At 43.8% G+C, this 18,346-nt stretch overlaps 1 protein-coding gene across 1 annotated transcript; it reads left to right on the top strand.

Moving 5' to 3' along the window:
- Nucleotides 1-1,484: 1,484 nt before the first annotated feature.
- Nucleotides 1,485-16,967, top strand: LOC113346830 (putative oxidoreductase TDA3). The gene is made up of 2 exons (XM_026590363.1): nt 1,485-2,705; nt 16,645-16,967. The coding sequence occupies exons 1-2, from the start codon at nt 1,772-1,774 to the stop codon at nt 16,965-16,967; spliced, it is 1,257 nt and encodes a 418-aa protein (XP_026446148.1). The 5' UTR covers nt 1,485-1,771.
- The last annotated feature ends 1,379 nt before the right edge of the window (nt 16,968-18,346 follow it).

Genomic DNA, 18,346 nt, shown 5'->3' with positions numbered 1-18,346 from the left:
TTGGCAGTATTATATGAGTCCGCAAAGAATTCTTAAATGCTTGCGCGCCTACAACAAGAATTCAATCTTTGGTGAATATCTCTACATCTAATTGACACAGAGAATCATGCTCATCGAAGTAGAAGGCTAGTGCTTATCAAACTCCTCCAGTTTGTACTGAGGCAGAGTTTTATTTACTCAGCGATGATACTGATGGCGTGGAAAAGGAAGATGGAGAGTTGGGAGGTAAGCGTGTACAAGGTCCAAAGATTGACCCTGATCCCCTTTTCAAGATCTTTCTAAATACTATTTGGGAGAAAGAGGAAGTAATTCATAAGAGTGAGATCGCTGAAGTTGCTCCTAGTGTCGCCAAGCCAGTGAATATATACAAGTTTGGTTATGATGTTGAGAAGTGCCAGCCAAAGGAGAAGTCAGATTATGAGATAGAATGGATCATCTGTGGGCCGAGTATGGTTTTGCACTAAGATCTTGCGAGCCTGATACTGCCGCTTCTTCCACTGTAAGTTCATAGTTCTTATGAAGTGGTTACTCGTTTTAATTTGTCTCTAATCTCTATGCGGTACATGTCACACATATTTAGAACCTAGCCATTCAAACTTCAAAAACAAATCGGAAACTGAGTTGGCTTGACTGTAAGTAATACTAGATTTTACTGAAATTGTGAACAATGATTGGTTACAATTTCAGCTAACTAGTTAAGTGACTCTCTCCTACAATTCTTTCCCTGTTTTTCTTCTTAGGACTCTGCTAACAAGAAGACTAAACGGATAGCTTTGGATTTGGCTAAGGGTATAACACTAACGAGGTGAGGGTTTATAGGAGGGGGGGAACCTGTGCTTCAGCCCCTGCCAGTTTGCACTATCTTCATGTTTTACAGGTACACGAACAATCTCATAGGTTCCAGAATGAACCTGCTGAAACCGCAGTTAGCCAGCAAACTTTGCCAAATACGGCATACCCACAGTAAATACATAATAAGTAACAAAACGTCACACCATCAAACAATATACCACGATCAACACACTATGCGCAGTTCAAATGCCAATAAAATTAAATCATCCAATCTTTAAGAGCTTAAAAGTTGGAAAGTTGTGTCAAACACCTCCTGGAAAACTAACACTCTAAACCACAACAGAAAGCAGAGAGCAACAACACCCAAGTTGCATTGCCACCAATACGCTACTTGAGGTCATAGAGATCCTTCACAGTAAGTATCCCATCCAAAAAGTTCTGGACTGCATTTCATTCTTATTAATCAAAACACTCTAAACTAAATTATATCTGAACCCTAGATTCATGTAAAGTTTTCACGGTAGAGTGCAATTTAGGCAAATTGGTTCTTCTTAGGTAAAATTGAAAGACAGCAACAAGGCAAAGGAAGATTAACATACCTGTTTGTTCTTCTTCTCTCACGTTAATACAAAGATAAATCTCTAATTTCCCCCCCCCCCCCCCCCCCCCCCCCCCCCCCCAAGATTCAGCGATAGACACTGCAAGTGCCAGAACAACTCGGAGAGAACCGGAAAGAGACCAGATTTCAAGTAATATTTTGGGCTGGGCTGCAAATATAGAGGCCGTCGTTATTTCAAAGAAATATTGTCGGTTCTTGATAACCGACAGTCAAACAATGTCCCCTCAGGTTTTATCAAAGATGTTGAATATCAGCCCCATGAATTACTCCACTCCCTTGGATGAATAGGCAAACTACAGAAAACACATGGCATTTCTAGAAATTCTCAGAAGTCAGAACCATTTATAAATTAATTCAGTAATGAAATTACTCTCATCATCATCTTCAATTTCAATTTCTTTCTTCCCATCTCTCTCTGCACCCTCCAGAAAACCCTCCACCAGAATCTCAGTCCGATCATCATCATCATTATCAGCCACAATGGAAGGAGCAGAAGAGGAGAAAAAAAGAGTTATCGTTTGCGGTGGAGGAGTAATTGGAGTCTGTACAGCTTTCTTCCTGGCCAAAAAAGGTGCTAAAGTAACCTTAATTGAGAAATCATCCATAGCTTGTGCAGCATCAGGTAAAGCCGGTGGATTTCTTGCCCTAGATCGGTGTGATGGTAGAGCCATTTCTAAATTAGCTCGTACAAGCTTCAATCTCCATCGAACACTCTCCCTTGAACTCAATGGTTCTGAATCTTACGGGTATCGTCCTCTTGATACGCGCAGCCTCTCCATTACAGAACAAGATCAAACATCATCAGGTTCTAAATCGAAGATTCTTCCGAATTGGGTTGATGGTCCAGCTCGAAACCCTAATACCATTGGAACAGTCGAAACCACTGCACAGGTTCATCCGCAGTTTTTCACTCGAACTTTACTTTCATTTGCTGTAGCTAACCATGATTTGGAAGTTGTGATCGGTGAGTTGGAACGAGTTGAAATTGATCAAGGACGAGTCAAATCTGTTGTGCTTAAAGATAAAGGAGTTATTGAAACGGATTCGGTGGTTTTAGCTTTAGGTCCATGGTCATCTCGTTTTTCAATGATTTCATCTCTATTCAATGTCTCTGCTCTTAAGGCTCATAATATAGTTTTGATACCCAAAGATCCAACTGCAATTACTCCTCATGCCTTGTTTCTCACTTACAAAGCTGCAAATGGAGGTGTACCAATGGATCCTGAGGTTTATCCTAGACCTACAGGGGAAGTATATGTATGTGGAATGTCAGCAAAGGGTGAAGTACCAGATAATCCTGTATGTACACTTCTCATCATTCTCCATGGTCATAATCCTGTATAGAAAGAGACGCGTGGAAGGCATGTGAAGCGAGACATCGAAACATGATAGCAGACATTTCATCAGAAGATGCCATCGGTCAGCAGATCTGACGGTCAGGGACAGAGGACCACAGAGATATGATGGCACAGAGGAGCACCAGATAATACCCCTTGGGTATTAACGCACCCAATCCCGAGGAAAATCCCAGATCAACGGCCGAGAGGAAGTTTGGCCGACACAGATGTGACCAGACAAAGAGACACTTGTCTGACACGAGCAGACATCCATCTGCCCGCATTAAATACCAAAGAGATATACATGTGTCGATCAGCTCGTGGAAGAAGCGAGGATAACCCTTCGTGTTCAAGCTCAGGCCGCGGCATATACCGAAGACCTCTGCGTAATAGGCACAAAGCACAAGAAGATAAGATTACAACGGCACTTCAGAGATGGGACCCACGTTCTCTCCCTATAAATACCCCTCTCCAATAAGAGAGAAGGGGCAGACCATTTTGGAGAGCAATTAGAGGAGAATATAGGAGAGAGAAATAGGAAGAGTAAGTAATCCATTTACTCCCGCAGACCCATGTATATTCTAAAGTCATTCGACTGTCTTTATAACCATTCAGTACATAGTGAAACACCAAACCCCGTGGACGTAGGCCTTAGTGCCGAACCACGTAAATCTGTCTCATTTACATTTCTGCATCTTACATTCTGTATTAAACTTCATATGCTTTATATTTATACTTGTTTCATGATTTATTTCCTTGCACGATCATTATTTATGATAATATTCGACTAGACAATGACAAGCCCGAAGGCTTTGAGTCGATGAATCGATATAATCATCCCATTACGTATACGATGTACGATTCTAGAATTAGGACGTATGTGAATATTGTTTGTGAACACTTGTTTGTGAACACTTGGATGGCCTCGTGATTTATGTGTTTACAATTTGGCGCTAGAAACAGGGACTCTGCCCCGGTAAAAGATTTATCTTATCCTGTGATTTCACCTTAAAACGCGCGCTATGGTTGTGCCCTTTTCTGGGTTCAGCGTGCCTTCAAAACCTTTTTTATTTTTTGGGTTCATGTTCTTCATTTTCACAAACACCATTTCAAATCAGACAAACCCGCGGCTATCTATCACTGATTTGCACGTGAGGTGTTTTCTCCAACTAAGACTTAATAATCCAGATTCGTGAGTCCTCGTGACAGATCTGCCTTTTCAAGAGTTCTTTTTCAAAAGTAGTCTGAAAACAAGATTCATGATCGTTTATTAAAAGATTTGTATTTCAAAAACTAGGCCCATGAAATCTGTGCATTTCTCTTCTATTAAGGGCCCTTGGGCAACTCATTTCCTCTTATTCCAATAGTCTTGCGGGTACGAATGGCGCTAACCCTATCCTCGTGGATATCTTTGGTTCTCCTTATGTATTTCCCTATGCAGGAAAGGATTAAACATGGAGAAGATATTAGAGGCAGGAAAAACAAAAGCCTCATCAAAGGAGACACCGAGGGTTACTTCGGTCATGACCCGAAGCAAGCAGAAAGGAGACAAAGCTAAAACAACTGCTCAGAGGCAGGATGCTGCGGAAATCACTTCACCTATGAACACTAACTCCATAGCAGCCGCGGCCCTCAAAGCAGCAGCCACGAAGACTGTTGCGGGCCCCCAGACTACAGAATCTAACAAGACTTGGGTCCCAAGCCAAATCCATCAACAAAAAGAAGGGGTAGCAGAATCCATGACGCATCAGCCCGCACATCCACCAATCTTCGGAATGCCGTCAACCAACGGTCAGAATCAAACCATACCAGTGCTTTTAGGACCACGGGAGGAAACTCAACCTAGGGGACCAAACTTGGAGATATCAACGATTGAAGCTGATCCTCGGCCACCCTTAATACACACTGTAGACGAAGGGGGAACTGTGGCCGTAGGGGTACCAGCCGGAACTCCCAATCAGTGATCAAACCAATCCCACCGACTGATGGTAGAGCTCGAAGAATTGAAAAAGAGCCAACAGGTCTACGCAGATGCCGTAGCTCTTCTGGCCAGGGAGAACCAAGACTTGAAAGATAAGATTGCCCAAAGCACGAAGACTAGACAACAACTGGACGAAGCAAATTCTAAAGCGCCAGAGGCCAATCGAGACCTAAGAGTCATCCTATAAATTGACGCCAGGGGAAGCAGCGCATCAGATCCGGAATATGCCACCGAAGAGTTAGACTATTATGACAGCGAAGATCGAAGAAAGAAACGCTCAACTGAGCATGAGAACATGGGATATTACCGCGCAATGGAGGAGCTGCGTGATGATATGATGGCTGAGATCAAACAGTTAAAAGCCAGACAAGGCGGAGGAAGGCTTGAAGAGGTGATGAAAGAAGCTAACTCCACGCCCCTAACTCATCGCCTGGCAAATACCCCCATTCCGTTAAAGTGCCATGTCCCAACTTTTGAATGCTACGACGGATCCAATGATCCCGCGGCACATATCTGGTATTATAACTGTATCTTAGCCTGATGGAGTCAGAACGACGTCGTCCTCTGTAGATATTTCCCATCAAGTCTGAAGGGATCGGCTTTGTCTTGGTTTGACAACCTACCACCTGATTCCATCAACTCCTACGATTTCTGAGGACATACATGTACAACAAAGCTGTCAACACTGGAATGGATAAGCTTTTTTCTCTGGAAATTGGCTACAAGGAAAACACGAGGGAATACACTAACAGATGGCACAAGATCTGCCAAGCCATAGGGAGTGTGGACCCAGTAGTAAGTATCAACTGCTACAAGTGGGGATTAGACCGAATGAGTCCACTATTTGTTGAGATTCATGGAAGCGTGCCTAAGACAGAAGGAGATCTTCGAATAATTATTGAAAAGTACGCTCGTCTTGAAGAAATCCAGCGTGAGAACCCGAGGACACACACGCAGAGGTCTCACCGTACCAATTCCGCAGAACAAACCAATGGGGCCAAAAGAAATAGCTCAGTGGAACGTCCTCACGAAAATAGGAAGGAACGAAGAGATGAACGACGAAAAGACGATCGAAAATTCGAAGATCAAGTTTACACGAAGCTCAATGCTAGCTATGCTCGGATCTTGCGAGAGATCAAAGGAAGGGAAAATTTGGAGTGGCCGTGGTCTAAGGTAAAACAGCCCCCAAGAACCGAGAAGTCTAAAGATTACTGTGAATATCACTGCTTCAATGGACACCATACCGAGAAATGCAAAAACCTCAAAATAATGATCCAAAAACTGATTGATGTTGGCGAACTCAGACATTACATACGAAAGGAAGTCGCCGAGGATAGATCCAAATGGACCAAGCCAGTCCAACTTCCAGAGGGAAACCGCACAATCAACACCATCTCGTGTTCCGAAGCCGCGGGGCCCTCCCTTACAGCGCAGATAGAAAAGAGGCTACGGAAGCAGTTCGAAGACCACTGCGAATTATATAAGATTGATGGTGTAGAGGTGGACGAACAAGAAGAGTGGATGGACGCACCTATTATCTTCGATGCTGAAGATATCGAAGAAGATATGGAAGATCACAACGATCCCTTGGTCCTAACACTACCAGTGGTTGGATGTAACCTCAAAAAGATCCTCATAGACGGGGGAAGATCAGTGAACGTTCTATTCTACGATGCATTCAAACGGATGAAGCTCCATGATGAACAGCTAATGACCTCTTATTACACCATCTACGGATTCAATGGAGCACCCACAAAGCCATTGGGAGACATCATGTTGCAGGTTAACGCCGGACCCATGAAAGTAGAAACACGATTCAGCGTGGTTGACGCCCCATCCCCCTATAACGCCATTATTGGACGAAAGTGGTTACATGAACTCAAAGGAGTGGCAGCAACTTACTACCAATATCTCAGATTCCCTACACCTGAAGGAGTGATTGAAATCAAGGGAGATCGGGTCTCTGCAAAAGAGTGCCAAACCACTCAGGATCGTATCAACAGCGAACAAGAAGAGCAGCGAAAAACCCGAAGAATTAAAAATAAAGAAGCTGCGAAAGAAAAGGACATAGACCTGTTCCTCAAGGAAACCACAGTGAGGGGTTTGACAAAAGATGATAATGTCCTAAACACAGAGACATGTACTTCAGCAGCCAACGAAGGACAGAAACATACCAAATAGCAATCAAAGAACGTCCCAGTCCTCGAGGATCCGAAGCCGGTGTTCACACCAGTAGATCCCGTAAAAGAAATCAACATAGGAACGGAAGAAAACCCGAAGATGATCAAAGTAGGGACCATAATGGACGAAAGAAGAGAAGATTCCTTAACCAAATTACTTAAAGAATACGCGGATGTATTCGCCTGGAAGCTAGGAGATATTTCGGGGATTGATCCGAAAATAATCCAACACGAGTTGCACATCAAACCAGGCACGCCACCTTTCAGGCAGAAAATAAGAAAAGTTGCACCGGAGTATCATAAGGCAGTGGAAAAAGAACTTCGGAAACTACTAGAAGCAGGGTTCATCAAGGAAGTCAAGTGCCCTACATGGATCTCCAACATGGTCGTCGTTCCTAAGAAAAATGGAGGGGTTAGGATATGCATCGACTTTACTAACCTCAACAAGGCATGTCCAAAGGATAGCTATCCCCTGCCAAGCATAGATCAGCTGGTTGAAGCAGTGGAAGGATACGAAGAGCTGTCATTCATGGATGGATATTCTGGTTACAACCAAGTGTCCCTGACAGAAGAAGATCAACTACACACAGCATTCTACACCCCACATGGCCTTTATTGCTACACTAGAATGCCCTTTGGACTTCGAAACGCAGGGGCAACGTACCAAAGAATGGTCGATGCTATCTTCAGGCCATGAATTGGTAGTACCTTAGAAGTCTACGTTGATGACATGCTCGTCAAAAGTAAGCTGCGCAAAGATCACCACCAGGATCTGAGAGATATCTTCGAAGCAATGAGGAAACATCACATGAAAGTAAATCCAGAAAAATGCACTTTCGGTGTCACCTCAGGGAAATTCCTCGGATATCTGGTAACAAAAAGGGGCATTGAGGTAGACCCAGCGAAGATTCAGGCGATAGTAGAAATGCCATCTCCGAAGAATTTAAAAGAAGTGCAGAAGCTCAATGGGTCCATAACAGCCTTGGGCAGATTTATTGCCCGATCTTCGGACAAATGCAAACATTTTTTCAATATTCTCAAAAAAGGGAGTAAGTTTGAATGGACCGCAGAATGCGAAGAAGCCTTCCAAAAAATCAAAGAACACATGGCTTCAATTCCAATCCTGCAGAAGATTGATCCTGATGAGGTTTTGGCATTGTACATAGCAGCGACAGAAGACGCAGTTAGCGCAGTGTTGGTCAAAGCCAATACGAAGATAGAACAGCCTATCTATTATGTCAGTAAGACCCTCAATTCTGCGGAAAGGAACTACACGAAGATCAAACAACTTATCCTGGCATTGGTGTGGGCTACTCAAAAGCTGAGAACCTATTTCCTAACTCACTTCATCCGCGTCCCATGCAAAGCACCACTGGAAGCAGTCCTCAAAAGCGCGGGAAAAGTAGGCAGAATAGCCAAGTGGAACACCCACCTGGACCAATTCAACATCATTCATGAAATTCAACATTCCCAAAAATCCCAAGTTTTGGCGGATTTCTTAGCAGACCTCCCCCTGGACAACGACGAAGAGATTAAGGGAATACCAGAAGCCGATGAAGAAAGAAAGGATCCAATTGATGTCCTCGAACCCGCGAGTCAAAGACAATGGGAAGTCTTCGTCGATGGTTCCAACAATAAGGAAGGGGCAGGAATAGGCATTGTCATCACCACCCCAACTGGAGAAAGGATCGTACAGGCACTCAGGTTAGAATTCAAAGAGCATACTAACAACATCGTCGAATACGAGGCAGTCGTACATTCCCTCCGCTTAATAATAGAGATGGGGGTAACCGATGTAAGACTGACAAGTGATTCGCAGCTTGTCATACGGCAAATAGGGCTTGAATACAATGTGTACGACGACACCCTCTCAGCTTACATGGCCTTGGTCCAAACATTGGCATCACAAAATCCGAACATCAAATTCCGGCATTTATGCAGAAGGGATCTCAGGCACGCGGATGCCCTAGAATATATATCATCCATGCTGAAGGACAAGAGTATTGAAACTATCAAGATCACAAGGGTATACGAACCCTCGATTGCAACACAATTTTCCTTTGCTATAAATCAAGATACAGTGGAAGAAAATATCGAAGATCAGGTGGGAGAAGACATCCGTGACGATTTTGACGAAGAAGATATCCTTTCAAGAGCAAATCAAGACGAAGATTTCAGCAACGAAAATGATTGGAGAATGATGATCCATGCATTCCTCAAGGATGGAACCTTACCCGCGGATCACAAACTAAATAGGAAAATACTCTCTAAAGTAGGAAGATATGACCTTCGGGATGAAATCCTGTACAAGAAATCTTTCCTCGGTCCGTTACTACGCTGCTTATCCAGAAAAGAGGGGCATCAAATTCTAAACGACATCCATTATGGTGACGCAGGAAATCATAGCGGCATGAGATCATTAGCCGACAAAGCAAAAATGCAAGGATATTACTGGACCACAATGGTACAAGATGCCGCAAGAATGTCCCGACGATGTGAAGAATGTCAGCGTTTTGCCAAAAAGATACATGCACCAGCAACAACGTTGAATTCTGTGGATAGTCCGTGACCATTCGCAAAATGGGGCATAGATATCGTGGGGCCTTTCATCGAAGGATCAGGGAAAAGACGATTTTTGATAGTAGCCACGGACTACTTCAGTAAATGGGTGGAAGCCAAAGCCTTAGCTAGGATCAGAGACGTGGACGTGTTTACTTTCATATTCCAAAACATTATTTGCAGGTTCGGCATACCGGAGGAAATCGTGTCTGATAATGGTATACAATTACAGGGGAAAAATAGACATGCTCTTCGACACTTTCAAAATAAGGAAAAACAAGTCCACCCCCATATACCCTCAAAGCAACGGACAAGCGGAAGCTACCAACAAGACCCTCGCCCTTATACTCAAAAAGCAATTAGACGAACACAAGGGGCGATGGTGTGAACAGCTACACAATGTATTATGGGCATACAGGACAACACGAAGATCTGCCACTGGGGAATCCCCGTTTCTCCTCACTTATGGAGCTGAAGCAGTCATCCCAACAGAGATCCTCATGCCAACCACAAAGACCGAAGCATGGGAGAAAAACTCACAACAGACATGATGTTAGAGAGACTGGACGACCTGGAAGGAAGGAGGGAAGCAGCATTGCAGAAGATGGAAAATTATCAACGGAGACTAGCGAGGGAGTACAACAAAAAGGTAAAGCTTCGAAATTTTGTAGAGGGGCAGTATGTGCTAAGAACAATCCCGCAGTATCAACGAGAGAAGAAATGGGGAAAGTTAGCACCTACGTGGGGAGGACCTTTTATAATACACGACATTGCGGGAAACGGTTCCTACTATCTTCGCAATCTGAAAGGCGAGGTCCTCCGGCACCCTTGGAATGCTAAATGGCTCAAACCGTACTACCCATAGGAGCAGCGCAGCTTTGCATCTGCGTGGGAATACCAGAAGAAGAAGGCAGCGTAACCGCTTTACATGTTTCTATCTCTGGACGAGGAGTAGCAGGCCTCAACCTATCAATCAAACAAGCTTTTTGGGAATCTTCAAGTAAACAAAATTTATTAACAATATTGGGGAAAGTAGTTAATCTACAATCTCTCAGGGCTCCCCTATCAGTGTCTATGAGTGTAAGACCAGGGGGAAGGCACCCAGCAGAAAGAGATACCCAACCAATTTTAAGGCAGTGGGTCGACGGAATGGGTGCATGTAAATATTTTCAATTAAGCATTCCATATCCTAGAACGCTGCCTCGGCCCCCACCGTTTGGGAATCCTCTGGCCCAGGATTCGCCAGCGGGGTGACAGGTCTCAAGACGATCACGAAGGTATTTACCTTCGGTGTCGCACTCAAACACTCTCAACTTTTTACAAAACCAGTTATTTCTAGTTTAACACTTCACAATACTTTAAAATAAAAAGATGAATTGATAACGCAGGTACGCCAAAAGGATGATCCATTTCATAAAGAGTTGATTACAAGACTCGGCAAATAAGAAAACAGGAAACAAATCAAAAATGATCCGAAATTATATAATCAACGAGGATCAACTTCTATGACTAATAAAAGAAATCTACTTGGACGACACAGCTCCATCAACGGGGTTGTCTCTGCGAGATGAGGGTACGCTACCACCTGAAGAGGCCCAGAAGAACCAGGCAAAGGCGCGGGAGGGGACGGCGCGGATAGTTCTTGACAAGACCATGTTCGACTTTAAGGCCAAGTTCAATCTTATCCAGGACTTTGTTGTCTCTTCAGCCAACTGACATCGAGCCTTATAAGTGATAACAGCGGTCCGCTGGGCTTGAGACAGCAATACAGATAGGCGTTCCGCCTCTTTGGAGGCAATCTCCGCTGCTTCCTCACGAGACGCGGCCAACCCTTTGAAATGATTGGTTTGTCCTTCCTGCTGCACTAAGGCAGATTGAGTCTTTTTAAGCTCATCATTTGCTGCGTGAAGCTGTCCCTCGAGTGCTGAAAACAAAAAATACCAAGGGGTTAAAACGAAGAAATAACAGAATCACACTCGATAAAACGAGGTTATACCTTCGACATTAGCCGAAGCCTCCTCATACTCATTGACAACTGCGTCCCGAGCCTCATCAAGAAAGTCATATTCGGTGGATAGTTTCTCATAATCCGTTTGAAGGTTCGTAAGAGCAAATTGACTGGCGTCTAAATCTACCTGCTTCATCGAATCCAAGTGACGAAGATGGTTGACTTCATCATTCACCTCCCCCATCCTTTTATGAAGTCGATACACATTCATCTCAAGATCTCTTTCAGACTCCACTTGGCGAGCAACATCCGCTCGAGACGCTGCTAGGGCTTTACTAAGTGCACCAACCTCGGCCCTAGCATTATCTCTTTCCTCGGAAAGACGCAGCATACTATCCCTAACCCCAGGGCCTAAGAAAGAACGAGCCTGTTGTAACTCTCCTTCTAAAAAGCGCACTCTAGCCTCTAAGTCTGAAGCATGTTCTCGAGCATCACGCAGGTTGTCACGCGTCCATAGCAGCGTACCATTAAACAAACAACGGTCATGATTGTACTTATTTTGCATATCAACCATCAGTGTTCGCTTTTCACGCCACTCAGCTGTTAAGGCGTTGTGCTCATCAGCACGAGCATTCCACTTTGCGGCTTCACTCTTCAACTTACCCACCAACTCTGCAATACGGGATTTCTGTCGTTCCCTTTCTTTCCGAAGCCATATCAACTCGGGGACTCCACCCACTGAAGATAGGGTGGGGAGACTCAGACAGAACACCAAAATACAGATAGGGAATCACAAGGAGTGAAAAATCCGTAAAATACAAACCTGTGAAGGACGAGACACTTCTACGAGTCTGCTCCAATTCATTGCGGACTATAGCAAGCTCTGAACGAAGACTCTCCTCAGCATTCCCAGCTGTTCTTTTTCTTTCAGACGGCCCCTCAGTCATTTATTTCCGCTTCAGCCGCAGACAGTTCCTCTTCCCTATGACGAAGCTTGGCCTCCAACTTTAGAACTTTGCTTTAAAGAACTGGTATAGAACATGGTTACAATGTTCGCTCCTCATCATCTACGTCACAAACAACAAACATTATTATACCAAAGGAATCAGATATCACGAAGAACACAATGCGCGGATATCATAAAAAGAGTACAAGGATTTACCTCTAAAACACGCTGCTGGGGAAACCGTACTGGTACCCATCAGCTATGGCCATCATATCAGCAACAGATGAGGGAGGGTCAACCACTAAATTAGCTTCCGAAGCTCTAAGATCCTTCTCCCACATCTCAGCAACGCGGGCTTCAGAAGACAGTTGCATCATTCGACGAGTATAAGCGTCGGAATTCTTCTCACCAGTGACCACGGGGGCAGGGTTAGGGACGAACATCAGGTTTTTCTTTAGCCAAGCCAAAATGGCATCTTCACCTTCAGGCATTAGCGAGAAAGGAAAATCCTCGGAAGGAGACTCAACCGCAGACTTCCCCTTGGCGGTTATCTCCTCACCCGCGCAAGCTCGACATTACCACCTCAGCACACACCACCTGCGTTCTCAGCTTGCTGATCAGTGGTACATTCTTTTCCAAGGTCCCCAAGCACATCCCAATCATCATGTGGGGAAAGCAATGAGAAGTCCTCGGCAAGACCCATGGCAGCAGTCACATCGAAGGATTCCCCCGCGGAATATATCCTACCGAAAGAGAATTCTGGGGAAATTACGGGCAAAGTACCCACACCAACAATGTCATCACCAACAGGGAGATCCACTCCCACCAGTACCACAGACGGTAACATTACCCTCAGCCTCACCATCACCACCCGCGGCAACTTCTTCTTCAAGATCACCACCCGCGGCAACTTCAGCCTCACCATCACCACCCGCGGCAACCTCTTCTTCATTACCACCTTCGTCATCAGGGTAAGAAGTGTCGGTACGCTCTTCTCCGTTGGACATTTCTTCATCCTCACCATACCCTTGGTTTACGGGACTCGTAACCTCCTCATAACCCTCAACCTCACTGATAACCGCAGTAGAAGATTGCTTGGGTCCAAGTTTCTTCTTCTTCGACACCTACAAACCAGTATACATCCCACAAAGGCTCATTTTTTCCCTCACTTCAAAAATGAAAATTATTTCAAGCAAGGAAAAAGGGGCAAAAAGATGAGAATAAAGAAGAAACTATACCTTGGCAGCAGCAGCACTCTTTGATGGATGGATAGCACCAGAACCCTCCTCCTCATCTCCATCAACGACATCAAGAGCATAAGGAAAATTCATGCCCGCGAAATTAGGACGCCAAGGACAGAAATCTCCATAACGAGCAGGAGGAGTTTCACGAGGCTTGCTATTTCAGAAGGACGCCAACCACGTGGACCCGGAATCCATCCGTAAGCCCAAGGACCAACTACCTCAATAACAGTAGCATGCCATTCATAATCATGGTCACGCTTAATCCTTTCACGAGCAGGAAAGAGTTCCGTTTAGCAGATCCCTCAGTACCAGGAACATACTTCAGCTTGGCATCACTCACCTCACTCAAGAGACGAATTTCACCACGGGGAGCAGCAATATTACGAAGACTAACACTCCACGGCTTACGGTTTCTGCTGTTGACATAATCCCCAAAAGAACTGTTAAAGTTCTGAGGAGTGTACCACTCTCTCTCAGCAGGATTTGGAACATAGCAGGTCATCATAGTCTCTCCCTTGCTCCGCAGATAACATTCCTTCAGTGAACGAAGATAATTCCCAGATAGTTGTGACACGGAACGATTATGAGTGTTCGTAGAAGAGCCTTCGCGATAGCCAACACGTCATAATAAAAGGAGTCACCCGACTTATATAAGGGCAACATAAGACCCGCCTCGAAGGCTCCAACCGTAGTCAACAGATGAAACTCGTCAAACTGATAATTAGCAAGGAGCTCGTAGGTGATATCATCGTCAGGAGCATAGAAGCGAACCTCAAAAGCTTGGAGTTCATGTTTTTCCTTGAACATCTCAAGATCAATATGCTTGAAAGTGACCTTCTTCTTACCACTGAAATGCTGCGTATCACGGGGACAGTTTCTTCTCGTCTGCGGAATCAGAAGTAGGACCCAATTCCGAAGCTTTCCTTTTAGAAGGAAGATTTGTAGACGGATCAGCTCTCGATAGTACCCTTGGAGTACTTCCCTTTGAAAGAAACCGCGGGAGGAGGCGGCAGAGATTTTGCGGAGGCACTGAAGGAGGAGCCATTGAACGAAGGGGCGGAGCATCCACCACTTCATTACGAGGAGGAGGAGCCCGCGTACTCCTAGAGTCATCACGAGGAGGAGCCTGCGTACTCCTAGAATCTTCACGAGGACGAGAAGGGGCGGTTAACAGCATACCTAGACCCAGAAGGACCCTTCGGCATATCCCCTTTTTTAGAAGGCATAATCTTCACACCGGAGGAAGACGAAACCCTATGACCCCGAGGATCAGATTGCGAAGACTTGTGAGGACCTTCCCCAAGTGGAGATCTATCAGGATCTCTACGCGGAGGGGATCTTGGCGGACTAGACGGCGGAGTTTGGTAAGGAGCCCGCGGACGATCAGACATATCTACAAGGAAACACAAAAACAGTTTAGAGAAGAATACGAGGAGATCACTAAAGATCAAAAAACCCATAATTGATGGTTCATCCGGATAAACATGAAAAACCCTAAGAAACTAAAAATACTCCATCCAGGGATAATACTCATACACAGACTCACAGACGCTTAACAAAGAACAGGGGCAAGCATATATGCTTCGACATGTATGATCTTCATCACAAAACCAAGAACACAGCAGCAGGAGACAAACGAAAAATACAGATAAAACAATGGTGAACAACTGATAAGAAAATCCCATACCTGTATAAAAGAGGACGACAAGCACTAACTGCAGTAGAAGAAAGGAGGATCGGAGATATCGACAGATACAGGGGCAGCAACAATCAAGAACGAAAGAAGCAGAAGAAAGAAACAGAAAATTGAATGCTATATTCCTCACAAGGACGGTGATAGTAAATGACTAAAGAACAAGAACAAGAAACAAGAAGAGAATGAACACTGACAAGAAGAGGATAAAAGTTTTTTTCACATTCTCTTTCCTATTTATGAAGCTAGAGAAGACAATAACTGCTCCTCGTACCAAGGAGCAGTTACGGGAGAAGTTAATGCAAAGTGGGAAACGTGTAGGACTACCATTCTTCTTCAAAATTGCAAAATACTCCCAAGTTAGAAGAAGAGGGGCAAATTGTATGTACACCTTCTCATCATCCTCCACGTGTATAGAAAGAGACACGTGGAAGGCATGTGAAGCGAGACATCAAAACATGATAGCAGCATTTCATCAGAAGATGCCATCGGTCAGCAGATCTGACGGTCAGGGACAGAGGACCACAGAGGTATGATGGCACAGAGGAGCACCAGATAATACCCCTTGGGTATTAACGCACCCAATCCCGAGGAAGATCCCAGATCAACGGCCGAGAGGAAGTTTGGCTGACACAGATGTGACCAGACAAAGAGACACTTGTCTGACACGAGCAGACATCCATCTGCCCGCATTAAATACCAAAGAGATATACACGTGTCGATCAGCTCGTGGAAGAAGCGAGGATAACCCTTCGTGTTCAAGCTCAGGCCGCGGCATATACCGAAGACCTCTGCGTAATAGGCACAAAGCACAAGAAGATAAGATTACAACGGCACTTCAGAGATGGGACCCACGTTCTCCCTATAAATACCCCTCTCCAATAAGAGAGAAGGGGCAGACCATTTTGGAGAGCAATTAGAGGAGAATATAGGAGAGAAATAGGAAGAGTAAGTAATCCATACTTCCGCAGACCTATGTATATTCTAAAGTCATTCGACTATCTTTGTAACCATTCAGTACATAGTGAAACACCAAACCCCGTGGACGTAGGCCTTAGTGCCGAACCACGTAAATCTGTCTCATTTACATTTCTGCATCTTACATTCGCGTTAAACTTCATATGCTTTATATTTATACTTGTTTCTGATTTATTTCCTTACGAACATTATTTATGATAATATTCGACTAGACAATGACAAGCCCGAAGGCTTTGAGTCGATGAATCGATATAATCATCCCATTACGTATACGATGTACGATTATAGAATTAGGACGTATGTGAATATTGTTTGTGAACACTTGTTTGTGAACACTTGGATGGCCTCGTGATTTATGTGTTCACAAATCCAGAAGAAATAATGGGAGATCCAGAGTCTATTAAAGTACTAAAAAGGGTTGCTGGAACTGTATCAAGTCGTTTGAAAGAAGGAGAAGTTGAAGTGAAAGCTGAACAAGCATCTTATTTGCCACTTACTGATGATGATAAACCAGTAATTGGGGAAATGCCTAATGTTAAAGGATGTTATGTTGCAACTGGACATAGTTGTTGGGGTATATTGAATGGACCTGCTACTGGTGCTACTATGGCTGAACTTGTTCTTGATGGTGTCTCTAGTATTGTTGATCTTACTCCTTTTAGTCCTGCTAGATTTGTTAAAAAATACTAGGCCAAAGCACAAGTAGTAATGTACCATGGTCATGGATGTACTCATAAAACAAACAATAATATTTATGTGATTGGAGCTGGTTCGTTTATAGAGAAAGATGTGTATGTATTGCATTCTCCAACTCACCATTCTAATTCGGCATTACATCACCCACTGAGGTAAATCGTAGTGTATTTGTGCTGTAATCCGCTCTTAACAGTAGTTCTGTTTAGTTTAAAACTGATATTCACATTTAGACAGACAACACTGTGACTTGTGAAACTCGTTAAGAATACTGGAATGGTGTCTACGTTTAATGATTGCCATCTGAAAATGAAAATAACGAGTTGTAGTAATCTCTAAAGTTACTCAAACATGTTCGGCCAGAAAAAAGAAATAACGAGTTATACTAATCTCCTAAATTACTTCTCAAACATGTTTAGCCCCACAACTTTGTCTTCGCCAGGAGCAACTCCAACAGGGACGGACTCAAGAGTCGACTTAAATTCATTTTGACCTGGGCTAAAGGTTGTAGCCAACCCTAAAAAAAGAACGATTTTTCTGGGACCATGGTTTTTTTGGGGACCATGGTTTTATTTTTTTTGGGACCATGATTTTTTTGGGGACCATGGTTTTATTTTGGGTAAAGACATTAGAAGTAAATCTAGGTCACCCCTTATCTAGATATTTATATTAATACCTAAATTACCCTCCTGATTAATTTTGGGTGATGATTAGTTAGTGTTAATAATAGTTAGTGTAATGATTAGTGAGATGATTAAGTTAAAGATAATTAGTGAGATTAAAAAATCAGATGGTTTTTTTTTAAAGAAGTAGAATTATTGAGAGAGTAAAGTTAGAGAAGATGAAGAAGGAAAACATGAAAAACGATGGATTTTACCAACCACAACCGGAGGAAGGGTATTTGGGTACCCAGGTAGGCTTCAAACTTAGATAATGTTGGTTGAATTGCTCCAAACTTTCAAAAAAAATGAAATTTTTTATGTAGATTTGGGCCAGTTCGGTTACCATATGTCAAGAACATGTAACCGAACACACCTGAAAGTGTAGTTCGGTTACGTTTTCCAAACACGCAGGTTACCGAACTCGCTCGTTAATAGAGGTTTTGGTCGTACAGTGTAATGTTCGGTTACCTAGGATAAAATGGTAGGTAACCGAACTTTGAATTTAACAATTTATTTGGGTACATCTTGTGTGTTCGGTTAGTTCGCAAACTTCAACGCAACCAAGTTCCCAACCGAACGTTGGATGTGCGGTCCAACTAGATTTTGTTACATTTTGTTACAGGGCCTACGACATCTTGTACATTTTGTTACAGGGCCTACGGCACATTTTGGGGGGACCATGGTTTGCATCTTGTACAGGGCCTACGACACATT

This window comes from Papaver somniferum, chromosome 1, assembly GCF_003573695.1.
Source record: "Papaver somniferum cultivar HN1 chromosome 1, ASM357369v1, whole genome shotgun sequence".
NCBI lineage: Eukaryota > Viridiplantae > Streptophyta > Magnoliopsida > Ranunculales > Papaveraceae > Papaver > Papaver somniferum.
This window is presented reverse-complemented; position numbering and strand designations above follow the sequence as displayed.

Excerpts from the sequence above, each read along its gene's own strand:
- LOC113346830 (XM_026590363.1), top strand. The coding sequence starts at position 1,772 with ATGAAATTACTCTCATCATCATCTTCAATTTCAATTTCTTTCTTCCCA. Across the intron at positions 2,706-16,644 it reads AAAGGGTGAAGTACCAGATA|ATCCAGAAGAAATAATGGGA; the intron begins ATCCTGTATGTA and ends ATGTGTTCACAA.